At 38.6% G+C, this 11,706-nt stretch overlaps 2 protein-coding genes across 5 annotated transcripts; both read right to left on the minus strand.

Moving 5' to 3' along the window:
- Nucleotides 1-1,174: 1,174 nt before the first annotated feature.
- On the minus strand, nucleotides 1,175-4,313 carry ccdc107 (coiled-coil domain containing 107). 2 transcript variants are annotated; one of them, XM_037243082.1, is made up of 7 exons: nucleotides 4,018-4,313; nucleotides 3,481-3,701; nucleotides 3,114-3,164; nucleotides 2,739-2,808; nucleotides 2,551-2,641; nucleotides 2,298-2,401; nucleotides 1,175-1,749 (listed from the first exon to the last, which is right to left on the minus strand). In XM_037243082.1, exons 1-7 carry the CDS (start codon nucleotides 4,151-4,153, stop codon nucleotides 1,412-1,414), a joined length of 1,011 nt encoding a protein of 336 aa, XP_037098977.1. In that variant the 5' UTR covers nucleotides 4,154-4,313; the 3' UTR covers nucleotides 1,175-1,411. The 2 variants fall into 2 exon arrangements, with proteins under 2 accessions (XP_037098977.1, XP_037098978.1); XM_037243083.1 differs by lacking the exon at nucleotides 3,114-3,164.
- A 404-nt stretch (nucleotides 4,314-4,717) lies between these two features.
- On the minus strand, nucleotides 4,718-9,543 carry irak3 (interleukin-1 receptor-associated kinase 3). 3 transcript variants are annotated; one of them, XM_037243767.1, is made up of 12 exons: nucleotides 9,315-9,543; nucleotides 8,780-9,037; nucleotides 8,534-8,679; nucleotides 8,283-8,347; nucleotides 8,101-8,215; nucleotides 7,917-8,035; nucleotides 7,645-7,843; nucleotides 7,130-7,192; nucleotides 6,442-6,606; nucleotides 5,978-6,334; nucleotides 5,802-5,807; nucleotides 4,718-5,141 (listed from the first exon to the last, which is right to left on the minus strand). In XM_037243767.1, the coding sequence occupies exons 1-10, from the start codon at nucleotides 9,415-9,417 to the stop codon at nucleotides 5,981-5,983; spliced, it is 1,587 nt and encodes a 528-aa protein (XP_037099662.1). In that variant the 5' UTR covers nucleotides 9,418-9,543; the 3' UTR covers nucleotides 4,718-5,141; nucleotides 5,802-5,807; nucleotides 5,978-5,980. The 3 variants fall into 3 exon arrangements, with proteins under 3 accessions (XP_037099662.1, XP_037099661.1, XP_037099660.1); XM_037243766.1 differs by having other exon boundaries at nucleotides 8,534-8,682; XM_037243765.1 differs by having other exon boundaries at nucleotides 8,534-8,694; nucleotides 9,315-9,542.
- Nucleotides 9,544-11,706: the final 2,163 nt, after the last annotated feature.

Consider the following 11,706-nt stretch of genomic DNA (forward strand, 5'->3'; position numbering starts at 1 on the left):
ACCCTCGGAAGGAATTAGGCCCGAATCCCACTGGACGAAGACTGAGCTGATTAAATATTGCCTTCCTTAATTGAGAAGCTAATTTGCGACCAATCCCACAACTTTGTTTCCATGCCGCAATGAGAGGAAGTCATTAATAAACGCCGTATATCTAATTAGGAGTCTTGATTAAGGCGGTTGGTTTAGTTCACCCGGCAGAACTTCTCTAATTAGGTCACGTTTCAGAAGTATGCCAGGATATGACGCGTGCTCGCTCAGATAAATATTTCACAATTCCCTTGGCATACTGAATAAAGTTATCAAGTTAAACTGAGAGGGGACATAATTAAAAAAATAAAACATACGACAGGGTGAGGGTTAAACGTGTCTTTCGCCGACAGGCCTCGATGCGTTGTTATTATGATACTGCAGCGCTCTCTACAGGACATAAAGAGAACTGTCATCCTGACTGATCGAAAAGGTGTCCCTGTTAATATTGGTAATATTTTACGCAACATTTCCATGCGTTCAAATAAAGTTATGAAATTTCATTTGAATAAATCTTTCCCTAAACTAAAAGGTACATTTCTTTCAAATACAACTTTTTTAAATCTATAAGAACTCTTATTTTGGTACAACTTTTAATTTAAAATATATTTTGACACACTGGGGATTAATAATAATATAACAATCCTGTATTAGCAACAATGTCAGCAAGGACAAATAATTTCCGGTGGAATCTTAAAAATACACTAATTTATGTCAATGCAGCACGACAAGAAATTTATTTTTTCCACGACACACAATATATGGATATTGGGGAGGGTAAGTCAAAAATAAATAATGGATCCAAACATGACAGACTAGGAACATTTGTGTTTTCATTAAAATGCAGCTAAGGGTCAACTAAAAGTTGTCATAGATATTAAAATAGTTTTTCAAAGACGATTTGGGGAAAATATAGCTAGTGGATGTATAAAAACATTGATAGCATGCTGTCACATTTTGCAGGCAAGGAAGTCACAAAAACATGCAGTGATATAAATCTACTTTTGAGATAAGTCACATGTTTTTATGTTTTCCGTCCAGCTCTTGGGCGCCCCCTTCCGTTCAAAAGTCCCTCTTAAGACACTGTGGTAAAACAAATTGTCTATAATAAAAAAAAGGATGAGCAGCTGGACCAATATGATTAGGATTTTTTTTTTTGTGAGTCCATATAATTCTTTAAAAAGGCACATCGAATTTTTTTTTTTTCCTTGAACAATTTTCACATTTAATAACAGCTGCTGACTGCACTTACATGATATCAGCAACAACTACTCAAGCCCTGTTCTTAGTGATTGAAAGTTTTTTTTTCGGACGAATTTTTGTGAATAATATTCATATAATAAATACGATAATTACATAGAGGACGTTTTATCCTGCAAGAAGTTCATTCGGGAAGATTGCGGCGCCTGAGGCCGCACGGCTGTTTCACTTTACCGCTTTCCTCACACTTTGTGTTGTCATGCGAAGGCATGAAATCAAACTCCTCGTATCCTTCCTCCTCCTCCTCGTCTTTTTCAGCCTCCTCAGTTTCCTCCATGTCATCATCATCATCTTTCCTTTCAACCTCTTCCTCCTCCGAGTTTGGTTTCTTCACGCCGCCGCCTTCGGCTACGTCTTGTGGCTTTTCGGAGGTTTTATCGGTGTTGGTGTCGCTGGCTGGAGGAGTCTCGCCGGCGCCCAATGTTTCGATGAGGTTGTCCAGGCTCTGCTCGAAGCAGGCCTCTGAAAGGGAGAAATATTTCGGGGGGAAAAGAAGAAACTGCATTTCATTCATTTAAATTTATTCTAAGAATTCTATCGAAATTAAACAAACACTTCTGAAAGATCTGTAAATGTTTTGTGGTTTAAAGTTAAATATAATCAAACTGTACCGCCTTAAAAACACACAAATGGTAAAACTGAAATGTAGTGATTTTTCACTACCGCTAGGGGGCGCATGCACACCACTTTAAGAATAATTGATTTATTTTGTGTAGTATGAATTCTATCATGCGTTGTAATTTATTTTAAAATAACTAAACTTAACCCTTAGTTCCTATCATTGTAATATTATGACAACCTGAGGTGAAATAATTATTTTTAAAAAAATAATCAGTTAATATTAACAAAGTCTAGATAAAAATATACATTTTTAAAATGAATTTTGAAGCGCTGTACAATTAATATTTTTTCTTTTTAAAACGGTTTGCTTTCAGACATTTAGTTATCGGAAAATGAAACCTCAACCAGTTGAATTGGGGTTTTTTTCTCCACACGGCATTTGAACGCACCATTCAAAGGCGGACAGTCCATTCCTCTCTTTTTCATCAGGTAGCGAATGGTTTGGAGTTGGGTCATGATCTCATTCTTCTGCTCCTGGGCCACAGATTTTGTACTGATGGCGGAAGAGAGGAAACAAATGGAGTTGGTTTGTGTTGAACGATTTCACGACGTAACATGGGGTCATGATTGTGTACATGTTAGATTGTTAATTACTGTTCTAAGCGGGTCAAACCTATGAATAGCCAAATTCAAAGCACTCACCAGTTTGTGAGCGGGTCAAGTTGGGTGAGAATAGAATTAAGCATCCTTTCTGTTTGGGCCAGCCTTTGTTCCAGTTCGTTCAACTGGTTCTCTGTGGGCGGAAAAACAAACACGTTTCGATTGTCGGAAACAAATATTGTGGTATTCAAATAGAAATCCAAGTGTATGGAAAAAAAAAAATAACACACCTGCCTCCGCCGATTTTTTGGCCCCTTTTGCAAATGTATCCTTTTGCGCTTGGTCATCTGAAGACTTAATCTGCAAATGGAAAAAAAAAAAAATCATATTGTATTTCCGCAAGAGTGGTTGTGTACTCAAATGCAAAATGAGGGGAAACTTGGGGTATTAAAAAATAGGAGCCGACCAATATGAATTTTCTAAATGCCGATATTTAAATTCCGAAAAACGATTAATTAGACAATTAATTTAAAATCATATTTAATCAATGGAATAACTTCAAATTACTGTCAGAACATTTTACTGTTTTACACTACTTTGTTGTATTTATTCAACTTTAGAACAGAGAACTTTTTTTCTCAAAACATAAAAACGGAGACTCTCACCCAAAATCTTTTGATCACTTGGGAAATACTGTCCTCCATCTCCACTTCTTGCTGACAGCAAAATATCATGCTCAGGAAAATTTGGAAAGGCGGCAATCCACCAGCGTCGCGGAAAATGCTGTGGCCGTGCACGGCCGCACGAAAACATGTCACCAGGAAAATTGTATTTTGGATTGAGAGGAGTCAGAACTCCCTTAAATGGAGGACATTGTTCTTCGGAACACTTGACAGTAAAATCAAGAACATACACGAATAATTGATTGTGATTATTATAAAAAAAAAGTTTGAATCAGCCGATTTTAATCGATTATTCGGTCTGGCCCTATTAAATGATTTCAGTGGTTTATTCTTCCGAATTCGGTCCTACCTTCAAAAACTTGTATGCCGCAAATACTCCAACTCCGATGGCATACAAGGGCATGAGCGTGAAGACGTAGCCTTTGCTGTTGTTGTTGGATTTGAATTTGTCGCCCTTCATCTCCTGCTCCATCAGCTTCTTCATCTGCAGCATGCTCTCGGCCGACTGATGCGAGTTGGGGGCGACCTTGTCGGAGGCTGGAACTCGAAGTGTACCCGGGCCAGGACCTCCTGTCATGAATATTGTAAGACCGGCACAGGGACAATGGAAAGTTTAGTTTGTATCATGTTTGCATGAAAACCAACAGTATGTAAAGACTGAACTAACGTGGGCAGTTTTTATTGGTGAAAATATGGAATATGTTGGTAAAAATGTGGGATGCTATTCATTGATATTGAATGACATTGAAAGATATTGGAATGACGCTGGGTGATATGGAATTCAAATGATAATAGAAGGAATACATTTATAAACTATAATAGATGAAGAATACAAAAAAATAGGAAATATATTTTATATTTATACAATTATAATAGCTTACGTCACCTTTTCTGGAGTAACGAGGGTCGAGCCTCGACTCCTTCGCCCCAGTACCGACGCCGAACATCTTTGGCAGGACGACAAACGTGAACAGCACCCCCGTGAACGCCAGGGCGACTTGCTGGGACGTTGACAAGACCATTTTCGAACCTCTTGTCACACCAAGGTTCAGTTAAAGATAAAGAGTCGTGCAAAAAATGCAAAAATGACTAAATACAACCTACGCCCAGCTGGTAGTGCGGGACAACGAGGCCACAGCTGTGTTGACCACAAACTAGCTTTACTACCAAATCAACAACTCTTTTTCCGCAAGGCAGCCTTTCAGAATAAAAGATAACCCTGAAGGTCTTTCATAAAATCACGTGAGCACCAAGAGGAAACGATGGGTTCGTCGTTGTGAAAGCACGTGTTCCACAAACAAATTATCCCATTTGTAATATTTCGATTTATATTGCATGTATTTTGTGTATATAAGCTCCTACTCTTCACTGCGCGATTTAATGGATTTATTTTGAAAAGCAGCACATTATGGTTCCTGTGACAACGGATGTTGCGTTAAGGTTCAGTGTAAAAATCGGAATTTATGCAATTCAATTTATTAACAGTTCGGTGCTTGTTATTTCACTTTTTGGGGGAGCCCCGCTATATTCCATATTCTATACTCCATATTACTGGTCAATCGCAATTATTTTTATCAACCTGGACAGACAACTGACAAATATAATTTTTTATTATCACAATAATTTTAAACTATAAAATATTCCAATATCATGACATAATGTAGTCATACTATATCAGCTTTGGTTTTATACATAGTGTTAATGAGTATTACAGTCATAAACGTACATTTTGCATATCCAAAATATAACACATTTCCAAGAAATTTTATAAAAGGGGTCTGGTCACCATATCAGCTTATCTCAAACATTGGCTGGTATTTGCTCAGCAGAAGGCACTCAAAGGGGCGAGACATTTATTTGTTCACGTATCAGTGAATAACCAAGGCCCCTATTTGAAGATACGAGGAACATAAAATTAAATACTACAACAAAAATAGCTTAAATAAATCTAAAATGTGTATATGTGTATGACAGAAAGGTTAAGGACTCAACATAAATCATAAAAAAATATGATTGTTGTCATCTTGAGGCGTGCCTTGCGGAGATCAAGCAATGGATGTCTCTCAACTTCCTTCGTCTTAACCCAGATAAAACTGAGATGTTGATAATTGGTCCAACTCGTTATCAACACTTGTTTAAGGAAACCACTATAACAGTGGTGGCCAACCCGCGGCTCGCGAGCCGCATGCGGCTCTTTGGCTGGTTTCATGCGGCTCTTCAGGAGATTTCACATGACAAGCGTCAAAATGCTTGGCTGGCGCTGCCATTTATCCCCCCTAGGTGGCGCGCTGACCAGTTGAATCGGTTTGAGTTGAAAAGAAGAAGAAGAATGACGTACTCTAAATGATGACAAATGCGCGCGATCATTTGAGTTGTAAATAATTTGTTTCAAGTTCGCTCTCAAAATGGCAGGGAAAAAAGCACAGCCAAACGAAAATATGAAAAGCTGCTCTCACGGTCAAGAAAATTTGATCACATTACCCCAATATTAGCCAACTTACACTGGCTCCCGGTCCATTTAAGATGTGACTTCAAGGTTCTTCTATTAACATATAAATCCCTGCATGGCTTAGCGCCTTCATATCTCGTCGACCTAGTTGTTCCTTATGTTCCGTCTCGTAACCTTCGTTCGCAAAACGCTACTCTTTTAGCGACACCGAGGGCCAAGAAAATGTCTGCAGGGTCTAGAGCATTTTCTATTCGGGCTCCAGAGCTTTGGAATGCCCTACCAATGGATATTAGAACTGCTACCTCAGTAGAAACATTTAAGACACGTTTAAAGACACATTTCTATGATATGGCCTTTAACTAACCTGTAGTGGCCGATTCGGCCGGAGTTTGTTTTACAATTACTCAGTCAAATCCTGGCTAGTGTTGCTAAAACCATTAGCCCTGCAGTCCTCACAGGAAAGACCTCCAGTCTCAGCTTGGCAGCTGCACTGTACCGGCCAGCTTTTGTACGACGGGTTTCCTTCTCCTTTGGTTTCCACAGTCTCAGTCACATTTATATATGTCACCTCTGATTGGCTGCATTCGCAGGGTTGTGCCTGCGCCGGAGAACCAGGGAGGCTGCGCTGTTCATCGTGTTCCACGGGGATGCTAGGTGACGGGCTGTGCTGGATGTGAATAGCGGCGCCATCGTCCAGGCTGTGAGGGCAGTCCAAAGAGGAGAAGCTGGGAGGTGGCAGCAGCTGACTCAAGACCTAAAGTGTTAATCAAAACAATCCGAAAAGTCCATTTCATACTATTGTAAAACAAATTTTATGGCCCCTGATGAGAAATTCTTACTAATTGAATATTCAGAGCTTACGTTCTCCATGCTGGGTCTGCAGTGGTGTTGACTCGAGACACATCGCAAAGAAAGATCCAGAAGACTACGCGCCAAAGACGTTGGCCATTGACCGGCTGACGTATCCAAAAACTGCAGACAAGAGTCTACGCTGCCGCTGTCCTCCACTTCGGTGAGCAAATCCCGCTGTAGAAAATAGACGTCAATATCACTTACAGAACTGTACTTATAGTAAATAATGTTTTTTAATGGAATTTAAATGTATTAATTCAATATTACATTGATTTTTTTTATTTAATTTAAATTCATCAATTCAATTCAATTAAAAAATTGAAATTGGACTTAAAAAACTGCTTGAAAAAACATCACTTACATAACTGTACTTATAGTAAATATTGATTTTCTAATGGAATTTAAATGTATTAATTCAATATTATTTTGATTTTTAATTTAATTGAAATTCATTAATTCAATTACATTGAAAATTTGAAATTGGACTTAAAAAACTGCTTGAAAAAAAAACACTAACATTCTGCACAATTTTAATATTTAATGCTTTAAGTAGCACTAGAGGGAGCCTGAAAATATTTCTAGGATTTTTAGTGCGACAAAAATGAAATGGCCCCTCTTTGTGCGAAAAAAACCCAAAATCTAGATTCTAGAAATGTAAAACCACACTGTCCCTCTTTCTGCCGTAGACGTCACTCACCAGCTGCGCACGTTTCGGCAGCTCCTCTACGACTTTACGTCCTGTCATCGTTTCCATGACGACCTAAGGGCATACATTGCTGAAATGTGAGGTACTATTGATGTACGTTTTGACAATAGAAAAATAATTTATATCGATAGTGTTGGAGCCAATTTAGTTTCCTTAGCTTAAATTCTTATTTTTGTGATGTACCAATATTCTGCATCTTTACTGGTACTTTTAAAAATGTGCCAATTGCATAACAACTATATTGTTTCATTTCCTCTCGTTTCAGACTGTTCCTTTTTACACACTTCACACTTGATATTAAACCAGAAGAGGAAGTCCGAATCTGGCAGTTTCGTAGACCATGTTAACGTGTCATTGCGTTGTGTTGATACGGAAAAAAAAGGAAGTGATACATTAACTGGGTAAAGGTGGAAAAGAGTTTACTATTTTGATTCCTATAAAAGTCAAAAATCTATTTGAACTTGGCCGAGTTATTATTCAACGAGAAAGTTAATTAGTTACGTCACCATTCCGAAGCTGAAAATATCCAAACTGGTTGAGAGTTTGCCATTTCGGAGGTACTCCTCGGGGAGGTACTCCGGGTTGCCGTGGGAACCTGCATCCAGGGTGATGGTATGATTACGTTTGACCGAATGAGGACGAAGTTGGGCCAGGCAGAAATCGGACAGCTTGGGTTGCGTGTCGTCATCCAGGAGTATATTAGAACTGCAGAAACCATAGAAATGTGCCTTTTTTTAATATCAAGTATGATATTAAGTAATTAAAATCTAATCATTACCTGGAAAGATTCCCACAGATGACTGCGCATGGTTGGGACTCATGGAGATAATGTAAAGCCTTGGCGATTTTATTTATGATGGTGAAACGTTCTTGCCAAGACAAAGGCAATCCACCGTTCTGTAGAGCATCAGAAAATTCGTACAAACTTCTTTTCGGGAAAAATAGAAATAATCTTAATCTACCTGACGATGGAGTCTGTGGAAGAGCGATCCTTTCGGCATGTAAGGGGAAACCAGACAGTAGCGCCTTTCGTCAGAAAAGCAGCCCGACAACTCGAGAATGTTTGGATGTCTCCGCCTGCGACACAACAAGTGCTTGTAATCTCCGCAACGTCGATTAAACTGATTTGACCGATAACACGTACAACTGATGGAGTTCCATATCTTTTTGGAAAATGTCCCACAGATTCTTCCAGGATATGTTATTGACCTGCAGAGGATGATGAAGATAGTCAAGTAATGTAATGCACGTTTGTTGCTAACATTCTGACTCACATGTGACTCAAGCAGCGTGGTTTCAAAAGGTCAATATATATTTCCGTTCAAAAGAAGGGCACTGGTATGTTGAAAAAAAATTACTTCAAATGATACAATCATAACAACAAGATGTCGTTACCTTTTTGAAAAGTTTCACGGCGAATGTTCTGCCTCCCATCTGTGCCAAGTAAATATCAGCGAAGCAGCCTTCCGAAATTCTCATTTCGTGGTTAAAATCTCGAGTTGCCTCTAAGATTTTCCTCAAACTGATTTGTGGCTGAGGTTCCCCTGGAGAAAACACTGATTTGGATATTCCAATTTCAAGTCAATCATTCTCAAACTTGATAGCCATGAAAAAAACACATTCATATTTTAACGTACTTACCATCTGCGCATATTATTTGATTGATGTGTAATCTAGGTGGAGGCGGCTGGGATGCAACATCTTTGACTTCATAAAAGTGGTCCTGAAAGTGTTTTATGGCCCTAGAGTGGCCCATGTCCTGCAGGACTTTCAGCAAGTCCTGCACTTGCGCGTTTCGCTGAGCCCAGGACCACAGAAGCTCCTTGGTGGGACTGCGACCACCTTGCTCCACGCGCTCGTACTTGCGGACCTCTGTGAAGCTCGGGAGGATACGGGCGGCTGGCGCGAAATTAAATAGATAAATTACTTTGAAATTTCAATAAAAATCTAAAAAACATCGACTGTGTCAATAAAATAACAATTAAAGCCCGCAGAAAATCTCATCATGGTGTCCCACACGGGTCTATCCTTGAACCAGTATAATTCACCTGCTTCTCAAAGTGCAACAATTACAATAAATCAACAACTAATTAATTACAACATCTACCATCAAATTTGAAGTATGACCACCAAATTTCAATTTGAACGTTAAAATGATAAATCAATTAAGACTCACCTAGTTCGCGCCATCCGTAGCGATTACATCCGGTGTCCATAATCTCACAAAATCTTTCAATGAGGAACGGAGGGACATTGTAGAGAAACGTGTTTGGGTCCATATTAAACCGTCTGAGCTGATAACAGTCACAAATGTCAAAGATTGAAATTTCGCGTATGGTGAAAGTGTGGAAACTCCCCTTAGTGGTGGAGTCATTCTCCGGGTACGTTTTAGAATATTTCCGGTATAGCCGCCCTCCGGGCTTCCGTGGTAAACAACGAGTGACGTCACATTCTCTATTTGGAGCGGAAAGAACCAAGGTTTACCACAAAAAAACTGGGTTTAAAATTATAATCACAAAATGGCGACAATTCACAATTTCTTTTCGGCAAGGTCGACTCTCATTCCAACATTTTTTGTATCATAATTTTAATAAAATTCCACTGCACAATGAGTAAAAACAGCTACAATGAGTAAAATAAAATGAATAGAGTGTAAAGAATTACCTTTTTAAACTGAAAATCATAATCAAAATTCACTTTTGGTACAGCAGCATATCATCAGGAATGACTCGTATTAAGAAAAACATTGAATTTATTACAATGCTGGAAAGAAAGTATGTAAAGTTCCACTGCTGTAAGAATCTTGACATCATTAAACAAGACGAGAAACCAAGGCAAGTCCCAGCAATTCAAAAGTAAGTCCATATTCTTCTACTATTGTCGTTTTGTTGTGATACAATATCGCAAATGGTGGTAGTTCAGTAAACATTCACTTGTCCAAGCTTTTTTTCTGGGTTTTTATAGTGTCTTCTGCCCTCTACTGGCCAAGTTAATTAATTACTTACACGTGATCACTTCCTTATTCAATAGTCTATTCAATTGTTTATCGTTTCAAACCGGTCGAGGAAGCAACCTTTTTTTTTTGAGAGCTTAATTCACCGCTGCCAGAAGTCATTGTTCCCCTTAAAAATGAAGACTCGTATTTGTAAACAACTCTCCAGCTTAAGACACTCCTATGGCAGACCTGTGGCAAACAAGGAGTTAAAAATTTAATGAGAACAGATTAAAAAAAAGTATTTGCGTTCATAATTTTTTTTTAAATAATGTTGAGAGGATAGGCGGTACCTACCTAAACCACAGGACCGGGAGAATGTTACATATCCAGTTCTAAAAAGAAAGATAACCAGACTGTAAACAGAGACTTTGAGCTTCTAATCTGTTTAGCCTGTGATTTATAATCTCAGTTTTTATTCCACCACGAATCATAAAATCAAGTCACATGATTTTGGCTGAAACTGATCTGATATCTCACCATATCTACTGTAGCCAAAATGATTAATAATTCGATTCCATACTAATAAATCAATACTTCATGGTACATTGTATTCATGAAAATGCAAACATACCCCAAAAATATGTCCTGGTTATCCCCATGTGGGTCACCTGGCAGGTGTACTTGTCTCCCTTTTGGGGGATGAAGGACACATGTTTGGTCATGGAGTAGTCCCAGTCCAACTCAAAGACCATCTCGGTCTGATTGGCATTTTTGATCACAACGTCATTTTTCAGCAGATCCACTGTAATCATAGGTGGATGGAAGTTGCTAACGTAGCAGACGAGGGTGTTGGGTTTGTTTAACACTCCTGTCGTCCGGCTGTACACCTGAACAATTGGTGGTGCTGTAAAAAATAAATAATCACAAAAATGGGTTGATCTATCTGTGACTCTTCCAGTCTCCATATTTCTGTACTCAGCCTTTAGAAGGGTGACACAGACACACCCAGAAAAGTATTTAGGCATTCAGCTGCTTGTGCAAACAGTACTGAAATGTTGAGCACTTATAAATTTTACAAACGTTTGGAGGTCAAAGTGCACACCGGGTTCTTTATGAGTATTCCGTACACAAAATCAACTAAATCATAATAATTACAAGATGAGACAATATTAACTATTTATAAGTTTACAATGATGCATATAAAACTATTAACAGAAAAACTAATGAAACTATCAAATTTAAATTTGTAGTTCAGTTATGATTTAAACGCTTGTTCCGTTCTCCACCATAAAATCTCTTATGGATATTTAGAAATAATACCAAACTATACTTACATTGTTTGGTCGCCGTAGACTTCAAGAGGCACAAAAGACCGAATACGATTGAGAATCCGTGTGTATTCATAATTTTAAAATCACTTCGTTGGTTATTTTAAATAAACCAGCAAACGAAAGTAAAGTGAGGATTTGGACTCCGCGATCAACCGTCGACATAGCACTATTATTATTTGGCAATGTGCAAAGAGCGCTTCATATGATACACGCCTATGTCGCGCGGGCGGTGCAAGGTGGATTTGAAAACAAAAAACAAACTCCACCCGCAAGTTGGCATGCCTCGGTCGAATTAACGAAAC

The sequence above is a fragment of the Syngnathus acus genome, chromosome 23 (genome assembly GCF_901709675.1).
Source record: "Syngnathus acus chromosome 23, fSynAcu1.2, whole genome shotgun sequence".
Classification (NCBI taxonomy): Eukaryota; Metazoa; Chordata; class Actinopteri; order Syngnathiformes; family Syngnathidae; genus Syngnathus; species Syngnathus acus.